Raw genomic sequence first — 17,104 nt, forward strand, 5'->3', positions numbered from 1 at the left:
TATATAGTGCACTGCTTTTGGCCAGGGTCAATAGGGCTCTAGTTCAATATATAGGGCAGGGGTCCAGAGCCTGCTGGTTTTCTGTTCTACCTGATAACTAATTGCACCCACCTGGTGTCCCAGATCTAAATCAGTCCCTAATTAAAGGGGAACAATGAAACGAAGCATTGGACACAGAGCTACATTCAACATTGTGTCACCATCAAACACCCTGTGTTCACCTCCTATCTCCCTATGATCACGTCCAGACATCTAGCCAGAGAGGAGAGCAGACCTGGTCGTTTTAGACATCTATACATACTTTCAGGCTTTGCTTTAGCCTACCTAGAAAGTGAGCAAGGATTGGCCCTTTTTGGGACTTTTCCATTGGTCCCATTTCTCCAGGCAAGCTCAATAAACAGGGCAAAACAAGTATCTGAGCCCAGCTCTGGAGCTGGGGCCTTGTGAGTAGAGATGAGCCACAGCCCTGCATGGCCTGGCCTCTGAGATGTGTAGTGTTGCCTGGCAACAGGAGTCCACAGTTCAAAGGTCTTTAATCGAAGAGTTTATTAGATTGTTTATAATCCTTTCCTCTCCCCAGCTAGTTGATACCATAACACAACCCAATTTAAGGTGAGCTAATGCTGTGTTCTGGAGGAAAGAGTAGGGCAGAACATGCACCCAATTCCCTATATAGTGCACTACTTTCGACCAGCACCCATAGGCCATCTCCGGGGCATACCCAACTGGGAGATTTTTTTGTAGAACAACAGTGAGAAGGTCACTTTGGGTGACATTTTAAAAGGGTATTCTACACCAAAAGTAATTGAAATTAAATTATGTTGACACCATCTGAAATAAAATGCTCCCTTTAAAGTCATTATAACCAGTAACCCAACTGATGAAGCATAGTGGCTTTAAATAAATAGTCTGAAGCATGAGATTGCCCATCTACATTTAACCTCAAAAGACTCTGAATGCATCAAATTCTACAAATATATGTTGTAAAATGTCACTCTGATCTTAAAAGCGCAATTCGGCATAAATTATATTATTATAAAATTGATTAAATAAAAATGTTTCCTCATCAGTCTACACACAATACCACATAACGAGAAAGCAAAATATTTCTTAATACATTTTTGCAAATGTATGTATAAAAAATAAAATAAGAAATACCTTATTTCCATAAGTATTCACACCCATTGCTGTGCTACTCGAAATTGAGCTCAGGTGCATCCTGTTTCCATTGATCACCCTTGAGATGTTTCTACAAACATCAGGTGCATCTGAATACTTTCTGAATGCACTATATATATATATATAATATAATATAATATAATTTTTCTATTATATTTTTTGGAGTAGCGGCGGGGCACCGCTGCTATATGTATAAAGGGGAAACACTGTAAATGTGGGTCGGCATGCTGCCAGGGTTAAAGGGTCAGTGGTAGTGTGCAAGGTAAACCTGGTCAGTCCACAGTAGAACTCAAGCCAAACGTCAAAGAATTCTCAGCTGGATGGATCCAGAACTGATGGGGCCAAAGGGGAGTTTCTGGAGGGAATTATGTAAAAAAATACATGGGGCCAGCGCCATTAAAGGTTCATGTGAAGCACATACTGTTTGTGTAAATCACTGCAACAGCTGTCTAAGCTCTTTTACCAGTAATGCAATGTAAGTGCATTACAGATGTTGATGGACCTAAGAATGTTAAGCGTTTATGCTGGATAAAAAAAACATATTGTACTTTGTGATACGATTGTATTTATACTGCCAGGGTTACGTGGTTGTCACAGACCAAGGCTTCAACCAGTGACCTCAGAGGGAAGCCCATAGAATTAAATAGAACACTAATGTAATGCATCTCTATGGAGAAGCCCCTGTTGGTGGGATTCAGCTCCAATCAGGACTACGCCCGTCTGGCACCAGATATGAGAGGAGAGTGGATGACATCATTCTGACAAACACCAGACATGGTCAATACGAGGCAGAACAGACGGCTAGACGGCCATCCAACTGTCCCTGAGTGACCAGGCATACGTTTAACAGGCACTTTACCATCATTTGGAATCTGCGGTGCTGACCTGTCTCTATTTTCTCTGCCCTGTAGTGTGTGTGTGTGTGTGTGTGTGTGTGTGTGCGTGTGTGTATCAGACTGAGCCACAGGTTCTATGGTTCTCTGCTAATCAGTTTGGTGCCGTTGTCTGTTGTGTTCCGATGCAAACCAACCCCCAGAGGAGTTCTGCCTCTCTGGGTAGGGTCATGAACATTTAGCCACATTATTCACAAATGGAGCAGCCTCTAGATAAAAAGACAAGCTACAAAATGCATGGGCACATTGAAGGAATACATTCTGTAATGGTATTCCGCCATTTTGTTTCAGTGAGGCAATATATGCAGTGTGTGTGTGATTAACAGGTGTAATCCTAATCCAGCATACAAACAGGCAGACAGATACAGTAAAGAGATTGGAGGTTTATCATATGCTAGTAGGGAAGGATAGAAGGCAAAGGCAGCATCCCAAATAGCAACCTATTCCCTATAAAGTGCTACTACAGGCCAAAAGTAGTGCACTATATAGGGCACAGGAAGCCCTTTGCCACTAATATCACTTATTCAACCCATTGACATCCTCACCCACCTCATCCCACATCCAACTCACATTCATGCAACCCTCTTTTCAGTTTAAAACCTTTGTCAAAGCAGCTAAGAGCATCAAAAACGTTTTAGGAATGTTTTGTTACTTGACTGACTGGAATTGAGCTGTACACAACACCAACGACCTAACCAATGAAGGCAAAGGGGACTAAAGCCAAAGGGGGCTAAGACAATGGCCATAGAGGCATAGAGGCACATTCAGGCAGGATTAGGGTTGACCAAATCAGATAACTTTCACAAAATTCCCAGTTTTTCTAGAAATCCCGGTTTGGAAGAACCCCGGAATCAGGGGTGGGGGGGAATAAGGAGGAATACCGGAATCCTACTATTAGGAATTCTGGAAAACCTGGGAATTTTAGGCAAGTTAACTGCCTCCCCCAAACCAAAGCCCCATAGGCTGTTGCCAGGACCCCTGGATTAAGGAGAGAACAGGACAGTATGTCTTCCTTATAGATTAAGTAAGAGATGACTCCGTCACAGAGAGGAGCAGATGGGAGACGGTAGTTGATCGTTAAAATCTATAGACACATATTTAACCAACAGTAACATATTACATAATGGTTTATTGAATATTGAAGAAACACCCTGTAATAAACTGTTAGTAACGAGTCCGGTAATCCATCTATACTACTATACTAAAGAATTACATATCTACAAAGCAGCTTGAGAAACACAGGCTCCATCCCAAAGGGCTCCATCCCAAAGGGCTCCATCCCAAAGGGCTCCATCCCAAAGGCCTCATCCCAAAGGGCACCCTGTATAATGCACACATTTGACCAAATGGGCCTATGGGCAAAAAATAGTGCATTATATAGGGAATAGGGTGCCATTTGGGATGTAGCCACTGCATCTAAAAAGCAGAAATGGAAATCTGTAAAGCAGATCAAGATATTAGCAAGAGGTCAAACACAGGATTAGGGTTTACCACATATACATATGTGGATGGAAAGGTGGATTAACTAACTGATGCCAGTCTGATATATCTGGCCTGGTTTTTGTGTATGTTATTCAATCTGTTCTTTCAGAACAGCACTTCCTCTATCTTGCAGAGGCTTTTCTATCTCAACACATTATCATCTTACTATTTTAACCATTCTCCTTTCTTTGAAACCAATATTTTTTGTGTCAACATCGTATGTTGCTGAATCTGCCTTGCGTATGACTATGTTTATGTGTGTGTGTGGGAGTGTGTGTGATTCCTGCTGGGTATCTGAAAGCCCTCTGCCTGAATGGAGGGGGATTAGCCGTGTGTTTACTCACACTGAATGTGGGAATTAATTGCCCTCTGGTACATGCATACACACACACACACACAATCCTGAGTGGGCCCACATTCAATTGCCTTTTCTATTCATCTGCAAACCAGTAGACCGAACAAGGTTGACGCGACCCCCTGTGGTGTGATGTCACTCACTGTAGCTCCAGAACCTCACCGTGTGTCCTAAATGGCACCTTATTTCCTATATAGTGCACTACTTTTAACCAAAGCCCTATATGGAATAGAGTGGCATTTGGGAAGTAGACTCAGAGACGCTGCTTGGCTAGCTGTTTCATATCTTCTTGTGCGTTTGTGATACGATGTGACCGATATGTTCCTTTGGAGCGGAGGGCTTTTTCTTACAGGCCTAAATGAATATAATGGAGCAGATTTAATAATAACAGCCTCAGAGCTGGGGAATCAAATCACATGAAATCCCACAGAGGGAGCATTCAACCCAGGTCTCTATTCTCCTAGAGGGAGATGAAACAATACAGATACAGGAGTTAATTAACTTGTTTTACCCTCCATCATGTGATGGAACACTGCATGTGTGCATTCACGATATATACACCAAGAAAAGAACACGCTTACTAATCTTAAACATGTTAAAGGGTAAATCGGGGATTGGTACATCCATTTTTTTGGATTGGGGGTATTTTTTGATCTCGTGGATGGTCTAAGATTTGAAGAGTTGCTCAATTTCTCCAGCCCCATCACTCAGCTGTTTACTAAAAACGTGTCAGGATGACCACTTCGTTGTTTGAATCCCAGAATGGCCCTTTCAAGTGAATTCTTCCAGTGCTCTGTGGTTCTCACTAAAGTAGTCTCTAGAATATAGATAGACCTAGTCAGTATCAGGTAGAACGTCGCAACCCTGCGCAGCCTGAGGAAAACAACCGGTGGTTACCAAGGTTACCCCATTGGCTCACAGCAAAAACTTGACTTTTTCAAGCGTTTTCTTGATGTATGCTTGCTTTAGTCAATTACAAAACTAAATTGAATTAAAGCACAGCATGTATAAAGCTTATTTTTAAACATAGCCTGCTCCCTAGCATTCTCAAACGTAATATTTTAGGGCTTCCCTCATGCCCCTTTTCATGACGATGCTAGCAGCCACTTGTGTTCCCCAAGACCTACAACACAAACAAACCGACTATACTGTTACAAGTAGAGGGTGGAATTACAAACGGACTGTACAACACAAGTAAAATGTCGTACACGTGATGAAATGTTTTCCACACACATAGCTAGCTACGTGCAGCCATACCAGGACACCACGTCCCCACATTTCGCACACCGAGCCACAGGGCTTATCTCGCAGGCTCTATTTCCATACGTGGGAGCGTTGCGAACCGAAGGTCGAGATTTTTTGTACAACACATCTGCTTTTTGTTACGTTTTGTTATTTTTGTAAAAAAGAAAGAAAAAAAGTTGCCTCTTTTACAATGGGGGTCAATGGGAAAGAATGTTGGTTTTCCCCAATTTGTGGGCGTAGAATCCCTTATTAATACGCGACGAATACCGACAGGGACTATAGTGATGGCCGACACCACTGTTGCCAAGTAGGCTAGAACAGAGCATGAAGTCCTCTGTGACATTCTATTAGCAGTCTATCTGGGGGCTTAGGAGTCACAGGATTATGACAAATGTTACCAGATGTCAAACGTTAACTCAAGACCTTGTGAAATATACACAGTCATTGTGGGAAAAGGTTACAGACGGAGAGGGCAAGTCGGACCAACCACAATATCCAGGAGAGGTTATGAAATTTGGCAGAGGACCATGATGGACTAGCCCACAGAGAGAGAGAGGGAGAGAGTATTCTTAACTTAAAGCTACAGCTACGACACCACCAACGCAATAAACATAGAAACGCCCTTAAAAAAGACCAATTACAGCACGATAAACCCAATTTCAACATAAATCATTTTCTTTCACTTGCTCTCTCCATAAATACTGTTACAAGGCTGCCCATATGAACCCAGCCGAGTTGCATTTTCACAGTGTAACACAGTACCCAAGCCTGTAAAGCTCAATGCTGTTTCAACAATGTCGCAACCAGGGCTCTAAATTAAAACATTTCATTGGTAGCACTGGTGCTCCCAATTTAAAAGTTAGGAGCACCACATGACATTTAGGAGCGCCAGAAAGGACGATTTATATTATGGATTGAGATACCGCCTACAGTGCATTCACAAAGTATTCAAACATCTGGACTTGTTCCACATTTTGTTATGTTACAGCCTTATTCTAAAATGGATTAAATTAAAAATAATACATCTCAATCGACACACAATAACCCATATGGACAAAGCGAAAACAGGTTTTTGGAAAAGTTTGCAAATGTATTAAAAATAAAAACAGAAATACCTTATTTACGTAAGTATTCAGACCCTTTGCTATTAGATGGAAGCCACTACTCAGTAAAGGCACATAACAGCCCGCTTGGAGTTTGCCAAAAAAAGGAACCTAAAGGACTCAGACCATGAGAAACAAGATTCTCTGGTCTGATGAAACCAAGATTGAACTCTTTGGCCTGAATGCCAAGTGTCACATCTGGAGGAAACCTGGCACCATCTCTACAGTGAAGCATGGTGGTGGGAGCATCATGCTGTGGGGATGTTTTTCAGAAGCAGGGACTGGGAGACCAGTCAGGATGGAGGGAAAGATGAATGGAGCAAAATCTAGAGAGAACCTTGATGAAAACATGCTCCAGGGCGCTCAGGACCTCAGACTGGGGCGAAGGTTCACCTTCCAACAGGACAACGACCCTAAGCACACAGCCAAGACAACACAGGAGTGGCTTCAGGACACGTCTCTCAATGTCCTTGAGTGGCCCAGTCAGAGCCCGGACTTGAAACCGATCGAACATCTCTGGTGAGACCTGAAAATAGTTGTGCAGCGATGCTCCCCATCCAACCTGACAGAGCTTGAGAGGATTTGCAGAAAACATTGGGAGAAATTCACCAAATACAAGTGTGCCAAGCTTGTAGCGTCATACCCAAGAAGACTCGAGGCTATAATCGCTGCCAAAGATGCTTCAGCAAAGTACTGAGTAAAGGGTCTGAATACTTATGTCTAAAAACCTGTTTTTGCGTTGTCATTATGGGTGTAGATTGATGAAGAAAGAAAACGATTTGTGAAAAAAGTCAAGGGGTTTGAATACTTTCCGAATGTACTGTATATTGGGCCTATATGAATTCTAGCTACTTTTGAAGTACATCTTGTGCCCTAGAAACAAATATGTAGTAACACTGTGAAGACACTTGTTTATTATCAAAGCTAAAACGCTGACACAAATACCAGTCAAATCAAAATCAAATAAAATGTTATTTGTTACATGCTTCGAAAAACAACAGGTGTAGACTAACAGTCAGATGCTTACTTACAGGCCATTCCCAACAACGCTGAGAAAAACAACAGGTGTAGACTAACAGTCAGATGCTTACTTACAGGCCATTCCCAACAACGCTGAGAAAAACAACAGGTGTAGACTAACAGTCAGATGCTTACTTACAGGCCATTCCCAACAACGCTGAGAAAAACAACAGGTGTAGACTAACAGTCAGATGCTTACTTACAGGTCATTCCCAACAACGCTGAGAAAAACAGGAAATAACAACACCAGGAATATATACACAATGAGTAACGATAACCTAGCTATATACACAGGGTACCAGCACCAAGTCATTTGTGGATTATGAGGATTTCTACATTGTGTAAAAGCACTACTTTCCAATTGCGACGCATTTACATTGAAAATTGTACACGCTCTCTTTAAAAACATAAGGTTTGTGATGACATGCAAGATATCCATCATGAATTCATCACTAGGATCATTGATCTCATGAACAAGATATCCCCCTTCCCTTTCTTTCTATGCCACCAAAATGTTTGGATACACTGGTCAAGTTACCAGGTTGTTAGCTAGCTAGCCAATGAGGTACTGTAACACGACGGAAGAAAGTGTAAACAAATGGTTAACGACGGGCAAGTAGTTTTAGAACTGGGTGGAGGGAATGGTGCTGTCATTCCGCAGTATGATTAAGTTGACAGAAGTCAGTCATGGCTCTCAGGGTGGAGGAAATGGCTGACTTCTCCCTTGGGTTTCACGAAGCTTCTGGCAGACTCATTTTACGCTGCACAGTTAAATTGACATTTCTGATGGGCCGTAGTTTTGAAAGCGAAGGCAATTAGAAAATGAATTCCACTGTATATTTATGCAGCTGCAGGTTTGTTTTCCTTCTCAGTCAAGCGGCCAAAAGGGCGCTGGGAGATTTTATAGCTCTGAGAGGAATTAAAAAGAATATTCCGTCTCTCTCATTTTGAGACAGACTCGGGCAGTTCAGACAGCACATCTCCCCCCTTGGTATGATAATAATAACACATACCGTAAATACTATAGGGCCATGGACATGAGTCGGTCACATACTGTGGGTCATATCAATTACTTCATCTCTTTTATGACATTAGCCCTGAACTACATAGTAGAAGTTATACTTGGGGCATAGAGATATGGTCAAAGGTAGTGCACTACTTAGGGAATAGGGTGTCATTTGGGATGAAGCAAGGATAAACGCCTTCGGATTGGTGGATTTGGTTATTTCAGCCACACCGGTTGCTGACAGGTGTATAAAATCGGGCACACGGCTATGCAATATCCACAGACACACATTGGCAGTAGAATGGCCCGTACTGAAGAGCTCAGTGATTTTCAACGTGGCACCATCATAGGATGCCACCTTCCCAACAAGTCAGTTCGTCAAATGTCTGCCCTGCTAGAGCTGCCCCGGTCAACTGTAAGTGCTGTTATTGTGAAGTGGAACCGTCTAAAAGCAACATTGGCTCAGGAGCGAAGTGGTAGGCCACACAACCTGACGGAACATGACTGTCGAGTGCTGAAGCGCACACTACCGAGTTCAAAACTGCCTCTGGAAGCAACGTCAGCACAATAATGGTTTGTTGATGAATCACGCTTCACCACCTGGCAGTCCAACGGAAGAATTTGGGTTTGGCGGATGGCAGGAAATCGCTAGCTGCCTGAATGCATAGTGCCAACTGTAAAGTTTGGTGGAGGAGGAATAACGTTCTGGGGCTGTTTTTCAGGGTGCGGGCTAGGCTCCCTGAGTTAAGGTAACTCTTAATTAACGCTACAGCATACAATGACATTCTTGATGATTCTATGCTTTGTGGCTCAATGGAAGCAAGTCCCTGCAGCAATGTTCCAACATTGAGTGGAAATCAACTCCTTATTAATGCCCATGATCTTGGAATGAGATGTTCAACGAGCACATGTTCACATACTTTTGGCCATGTAGTGTATTATGCCGTGTGACATTGTGACATTTTTGTGTGACATTTTTGTTAGTTTTGGACTTGGATTTTTTGGCTGTTTGGACACACAACATTTTTTCTGGAGGCAAGCCGAAGTCTATGCCCCTTCGTTGATGATTGGTCAATAGTAGGGATTCTTTAATAAAGTGTATCATTCAATGAGAGGCTACTTGTTTTCATGCACATTTATTTATTGAGAAATATTGGTCCAAACATCTAAGATGTAAATTTGAAACTAAGATCCTCTTGGCAAAAACATCAAAATGAGTGACAGACTTGAGTTATTTCGGACTATTTTGAGGAAGTGTATATTGGCTATGGCGTCTCAAAACAGACAAACGGTACTATTGACACTTCTTTTTTTCATTTTCAAGCGAAGGTCTTTTAAGGGAGTATACGAGCACACTTGCTGAGTTAGCCTCCAGCCGAACTGAAGCATGCTGATGCCTTCAGGCTTACCAAAGACGATTCTGCCTGTGCACAAGCTACCAGGGCATGTATGCTCTCCTTTCCCCGGCAGAACTCTTTCTTTCTCCCTTTCAGCTTCCTGTTCTGTGTATAATGTCCACAGCAGCAAAGCTCTTATATCAGTCCTTACTGCCATACAGGACCTTAATGACAAACATTCCTGCTACTTGACTTGGGAAAAGCTACAGGGCTCCCACCTCTCCCTCCTATGGTGGGCTGTTAATAAACTCCCTGCTCTGTGTAGAAGTCCTGAAGGAAACACACTTCCTGGTTTTCTCCAGTTAGTATAACAACCTCCCCCGAGGTGTATTTTCTAATAGTTTGAGGTCTACGCAAAAAACCTAACATCTTAGATGTGTTTGTTGTTACATGTACCAATTTTCAACAGAAAGTTACTGACACAAACGCTTGTTTAAATCTTAAGAAAATGTTGCCCAGTATTGAGTAACAGATATATAAACACGAATTCTATCGCACCAGCTCTGCTTGACATGTGCAGTGCCCCTTGGAGCATAGTGTACAGTAATCAAGTTGAACTTACGACATAGAAATCCCTATAAAGAAACAGGAAAGTAGTCCAACTTATACATCTTCAACTTGCAATAAAAAATATTTTGCAATCAAATCAAATACTCTACTTCTAAAAATTCCCATGGTGTAATACACTGTGCCTCTACTTCGCAGTGGCATTATTTCCAAACGCTTTCCAAGGGAATAATGATTTTCAGAAATCAAATAAATACTGCGTTCAAAATGGCAACCTATTCACTCGATAGTGCACTACTTCTGATCGGGGCTCTTGGTCAAAAGTAGTGCACTATATAGAGAATAGGGTGGCATTTGGGACGTGGACACATTTCTAATAAAGTTGTAGGTTTGTGACGATACATCTGCTTATGATTAATGTCTTCAGGGGGAGGGGCAAGTCTTTCACAAACCTCATCTCCCCCCAAGAGATGCACAGCACAACAAAACAATGTCCGCTCTAACTTGAAAAAACAATACCATTACCACCTGTGACCCGACATAATGCTGAAGTAGCACCGAAGAGCCAAACACAAGCAAAGATTAAACAGATTGCGCCAGTGGTTCTTATGCAACGGGGTCATGAACACGCACGACGTCCCAGACTATGTTTATTGAACGAGTGCTCCGTGGTATTGCTAGTCTCTTAACAGCCGCAGTGCATGGGAATGCTATTCATTCCTTCTTCACACATCCCCTCTCTAGAACTATATCCAAACCTTTACACTGCGGCAGCACAATGAATTATACATCAATACTACATACAGTATTAATACATCTACACACATCTGAGTAGAGGGATGTGAAATAACACCCAGGATAACTGTATTCACTCTGGCTAGGGAAATCATCCCATGTTATTCATCTGTACTGTGCTCCAGGCCATACAGTTCTACAGTGGAATACTGAGGATTCAGCTCAAATGGCACCGGGGCACATAGGGATCTGGTCAAAAGTAGTGCACTATATAGGGAATAGGGTGCCATTTGCTGTAGATAGAGGGCCTACGGGCTTATGGTTTCTCGTCACAGTCTTTAGTGTGATGTAAAGTACTGTCACTGCAGTGGCCCCTGTGTTCACTATGGCATCACAGGGACACTGACTATGAATGAATAACATAGTAGGAATAAAGATTTGTCAATATACGATTTGATGTATTTCATGTATGACCATTGCTGCGAAACCAATTTCCTCAGGGACAATACAGTTGAAAGTTGAAGTCAGTCTTGGGAATGGTGTGAGATGATTGACAGACAGCCAATCCCAAAGGAAAGTGAACAGTCAGCCTGAGGATATGTTTCTCTATGTTTGCATCTCAAATTACACCTTTATCCCTATTAAGTGCACTACTTTTGACTAGGGCCCAAGTAGTGCCTATTCCCTATAAATGCCGAAGCAATCTATGTAGGAAATAGGGTGGCATTTGGGACGCATACTATGACATGAACATGTAAGAGACGGGGGAAGTAGATCAGGAGAGCATAAGAGGAAAATGTAGAAATGCTGCCTTCCTTACCCCCCCAGGAGCAAGGTAATCACCAGTGAGTCCCAGTCAGTAGAGTGGTGACATTTAACTGCCTGCACTTGTTTTCCTGGGGTGAGATTTGATGGCTGGACTAAGACACAAGTCAGAGTATATCAGCCTCCTATACTGTAGCTACTCAGTGCTAGGATATAGAATACTTATAGATGAAAGTGAGTGACGCAGCGTAAAAATGTGGAGGTACTGTATGCGCAACGGTGTTTCTCCTAGCATTACTCAGGCACTGCAAGATACTATTCTCTCAGGAATAAGTTCTTCAACACCTCAGAGGCTTGAAGCTGGAATCCATAATGGTGAAACAGCCACGTCCGTTTGCGATATTACAACACCAAAGAAGTTACTTCAAACCATGACCACTGTTTTCTCCCTTGGCAATCACTGCAGGCGTGATAGCAGAGCACAATATGTACTGACTTTAAAAAAAATAACATTTTGTGAGACACTTCTCATCTCGGCAACAAAAACAACAGTGGTTGGGCTGCCAGTGGCGCCGTGCCCCATACTGCAGATTCCATCTTTACATGATGGTCTGTCTATAACACAAGTATAAAACCAAACTGCCATGCAGAAGTGCTACTTAATAGTGCTTGATATTACTACCACTCTTCATTTCATCAGACCTGGGTTCAAATAGTATTTTAAATCATTTCAAATACTTTACCCGAGCTTGCCTGGGTTAATGGACCAATATAATAGTCTCACAATGGCAACCTCTGCCCAATCTGGCACTCCTGGCAGGCTAGAGACAATGGCCAAAGTATTTGAGCGATTTGAAATAGTATTTGAACTCAGATCTGCTCCTCATAGCGTGGGATAGACCCTCGAGCCCCTACCTGTCGGCGGAGGGAGGGCGTCCATTTGCATTGCGGGTTTTGCCGACTTGTGTGTACAGGGAGGAATCTTGATGGTGGTTGTCTCGGGGGCTCTGGGGCCGGCTGTGCCCGCTGTCCAGGGACGTGTCCAGGGGCCCGATGCCTGCGTAGGGGTGCTCCTCGTCTCGGCTCAGGTTGACATCTAGGATCTCAGCGTAGTCCCTCTCCCGTGCCTGGCGCTCCCGAAGCTCCCGGGTCTTAGCCTGGATCCTGGAGGAAAGAATGTTTCATCATTGATTCCTCAAAAAGAAAACTGTGGATGCGTCCCCAATGGCAGCATACAGTGCCCACGGAAAGTATTCAGACCCCTTGATTTTTCCCCCTCATTTTGTTACGTTACAGACTTATTCTAAAATGAATAAAAACATAAAAAATCCTAAGCAATCTACACACAATACCTCATAATGACAAAGCAATAACCGAAAATTTTGCAAATGTATTCAAAATAATAAACAGAAATACCTTATTTACATAAGCATTCAGACCCTTTGCTATGAGACTCAAAATTGAACTCCGATGCATCCTGTTTCCACTGATCATCGTTGAGATGTTTCTACAACTTGATTGGAGTCCACCTGTGGTAAATTCAATTGATTGGACATGATTTGGAAAGGCACACACCTTTCTATAAAAGGTCCCACAGTTGACAGTGCACGTCAGAGCAAAACCCAAGCCATGAGGTCAACGGAATTGTCAGTAGAGCTCCGAGACAGGATTGTGTCGAGGCACTTCCTAGAGCTGTCCGCCCGGCCAAACTGAGCAATTTGGGGAGAAGGGCCTTGGTCAGGAAAGTAATCAAGAACCTAATGGTCACTCTGACAGAGCTCCAAAGTTCCTCTGTGGAGATGGGAGAAACTTCTAGAAGGACAACCATCTCTGCAGCACTCCACCAATCAGGCCTTTACGGTAGAGTGGTCAGACGGAAGCCACTCCTCAGTTAAAAAGGCACATGACAACCCGCTTGGAGTTTGCCAAAAGGCACCTAAAGACTCTCAGACCATGAGAAACAAGATTCTCTGGTCTGATGAAACCAAGATATTGAACTCATTGACCTGAATGCCAAGTGTCACGTCTGGAGGAAACCCGGCACCATCCCTACGGTGAAGCATGGTGGTGGCAGCATCATGCTGTGGGGTTGTTTTTCAGAAGCATGGACTGGGAGACTAGTCAGTATCGAGGCAAAGATGAACGAAGCAAAGTCTAGAGAGAGATCCTTGATTAAAACCTGCTCAGACTGGGGCGAAGGATCACCTTCCAACAGGACAATGACCCTAAGCACACAGCCAAGACAATGCAAGAGAGGCTTCGGGACAAGTCTCAATGTCCTTGAGTGGCCCAGCCAGAGCCCAGACTTGAACCCGATCGACCAAATCTGGAGAGACCTGAAAATAGCTGTGCAGCAACGAGCTTGAGAGGATCTGCAGAGAAGAATGGGAGAAAATCCCCAAATACAAGTGTGCCAAGATTATAGCGTCATACCCAAGAAGAACTGATGCTGTAATCGCTGCCAAAGGTGCTTCAACAAAGTACTGAGTAAAGTGTCTGAATACTTATGTAAATGTGTAATTTCCATTTTTTATTTGTATTAAAATTGCAAAACAATTCTATAAACCTATTTTTGTTTTGTCATTATGGAATGTTATGTGTCGATTGATGAGGAGAAAAAAAACAATGTAATCAATTTCAGAATAAACATGTAACGTTATAAAATGTGGAAGAAGTCAAGGGGTCTGAATACTTTATATATAATCTTCACCCTAGTCCAGAGCCCTATACAGGGAATAGAGTGCCATTTGAGATGCAAACCCCATGTTCACAGGCAGCTGCTGCTCCCCTCTCTAGAACACTTAAGATGTCTTTTAATAAACCCTCTTCTAGTGGAAAGCTTCCACGACTGCAATGAAGTACTTAGACAATCTGTGGAGGTTTAGGAGTAGGGTACCCTGGGAAAAGGTGGAGAGGCAGAAACTTCTACCTAATCAATGTCTGATCTATAATGGCAGAGTTCCTTTCCCAAGGACCAGTTGAGAGTTACAATTCCTCCGGCAAAACACATATTGATTGGTCAAGGCCAGAGGCCAGAGAAAATCTACCTCTGATTGACTGAGTGGATGAATTTACTCAGGTGAGGGTCAGGGACCAGGGCCTGCATTTCACAGATAGACAGAAAAACCTAATTGTTTTGTGCCGTCCAAATGGCACCCTATTCCCTATATAGTACACGTGGCCTGGTCAAATGCAGCACACTATATAGGGAATATAGTACCATTTGGGACACAGACAAAAGGCAAGCATCTGTCTGGTGAATCAACTGTCTGGAATATAAAGTTATCAGATTTGATGTCACAGGATTATGCGTCGCTTATCCCACAGGACCTTCCATCTGACTTTCCTTTCTTTCTGCATGTTTTATCATTATTGTGTAGCTGTCAGTTGCCACCAAGGGACATTATCATTACACAGTGGACACAATGGCACATTGTTGTGTGTGGAAGCTGAGGAAAGGCCACTCATCATCCCTGGTTCTGATGACCCCCCCCCCCAGTATAAAATCCATTATAGCTCCTATACTCTATGCCAAGTACAGATGTTTCCATCTCTCATCAGGGCCAATCATTAAGACCTCGGAGGGTTTCCTCACAGAAACATGTCAGGGCTGTGACCATTGTTTGGTCCAATGGTTGATCTAGCCCTTCTTCCTGGCTGGCCCTCAGGCTTATGACCCGCGTTGGCACTTGGCCTCATCTAGATAGAATATCTCATTGAAGGGTGTTGAGAATATTCTGCATTTTTGTGGTAGTAAGTAAACAGAGGTGGCATTTAAGGAGGCTCTGCTGTAGCAGTGCTATTTGTTTAGAAGACGTAGGTATTGACATTGTACCGGATTTCATGTCAAGGCAGCTGCTTTTGTAAGGATCCAATTCACAGTCGGTCGCTCGAGCTAGCCTGCGTAGGAAATAGCATTGGTCGACCCCTCCACCTCTCCATGGAAAGGCTGCTGAGCCAAACAAAGCGAGGGAGCAGATTGCTATGTTTGCTCTTATCTTATCAGCAGCACTGTGCTTACCATCAGTAGCCTACTAAACACCCCCAACACAAACCTTGGTTTTCCCACGGTTTAAAGCTAGGTCTCTCAAGGACCCGTTTCCTTCTGGTAATATAGATATTCGCTGAGTCTACAAACAAGCTTTAGCTGGTGTCTGCATTCAGGGCAGGCTGCAGTGCTAACATCTTATAAGAGGCATATGTTTCCATTAAGAAAATCCTCAAAATATTCAAAAGATGGTTCAGTCTACTCAACTCAGCGACGGCCTGGAATCTGTGATGTCTTTTCAATCTCATCAGGGAAATATTATTGCCTTTTCGGATAAATATTTTCACCTATAATGACTTTATTTCATTTCACACTTAAATGGGAAACCTGTTTCCTTGACGTATTATTTCATTATGTGGCTTAATGCACATTTCTTGGGGCATATGTAGATTTCCCAGCTGAGTGCTAGATGAGGAAATGCTGTCCGTCCTCCCTTCTCTTTCCCTCGTTCCCGGCAGTAAAGAGGCCCAGAGAGAAGCGAGGGGATGATAATTGCAAGTTGAAAGGCTGATAATTGGCAAAACTGTAATTATGTGCTCGGTGAGGTACTCCCTCCATGCAGTTAAAATGACTACCTTAGCTGTTCACCAGGTAATGGTTTGTAGAGAGAGAGAGAGGGAGGGTGTGTAGGTAGTTAGCACACTGGGAATACAAGGGTTTCAGGACAAAGAATGAAGCAGCATGACTGATGGGGTGGCAGGGAGCCTAGTGGTTAGAGGCATGTAGCCTAGTGGTTAGAGGCATGTAGCCTAGTGGTTAGAGCGTTGGGCCAGTAACCGAAAGGTTGCAGGATCGAATCCTCGAGCTGACAAGGTAAAAATCTGTCGTTCTGCCCCTGAACAAGGTAGTTCCCCGGTAGGCCGTCATTATGAATAAGAATTTGATCTTAACCGACTTGCCTCGTTAAATAAAAAAAATGAAAAGAGATATACCCATATGGACTGTACCTAGAGATCCATCTAGAGATTAGTAATGAATGTGATCAGAAATGTTCCATTGGTGTGCCTAATGCAGAGACCAATATAACACAGTAAGGGAGACATACCTTCGATATTGGCCAGATTGGCAGATGATGATATTTCTCTATCAAGTCAAGTCCGATTTATTTACACAAGTGGTTTGATCATAATCCTTTTTGGTAGTCTCACTTCTCAGTCCTTCATGCCAAGATCAATAGCATAAGTATAGTATTGACTTACGATCTACATAACAAGTGCATCCATTCCCCTTATTCCTTTCCGAATCCACAATTTGCGACACTTATTAGCTGAGAGCCCGAAGCAGAGAGAGCCATATTGTTGATGGCGTGATTTCATAATGACAGTTCCGTTGATTTGGTCTCCATGTCCAAGTGATTGGCTGTGCATCA

At 43.0% G+C, this 17,104-nt stretch overlaps 1 protein-coding gene across 7 annotated transcripts in view; it reads right to left on the minus strand.

The window, feature by feature from the left end:
• LOC112260417 (partitioning defective 3 homolog) overlaps positions 1-17,104 on the minus strand; it is a 251,869-nt gene that overhangs the window by 51,756 nt on the left and 183,009 nt on the right. For all 7 annotated transcript variants that reach the window (XM_024435500.2, XM_024435501.2, XM_024435497.2 and 4 more), the window contains one exon: positions 12,603-12,851. In XM_024435500.2, coding sequence (XP_024291268.1) covers positions 12,603-12,851 — 249 coding nt within the window. The remainder of the gene's footprint in view (positions 1-12,602; positions 12,852-17,104) is intronic.

This window comes from Oncorhynchus tshawytscha, linkage group LG10, assembly GCF_018296145.1.
Source record: "Oncorhynchus tshawytscha isolate Ot180627B linkage group LG10, Otsh_v2.0, whole genome shotgun sequence".
NCBI classification, from domain to species: Eukaryota; Metazoa; Chordata; class Actinopteri; order Salmoniformes; family Salmonidae; genus Oncorhynchus; species Oncorhynchus tshawytscha.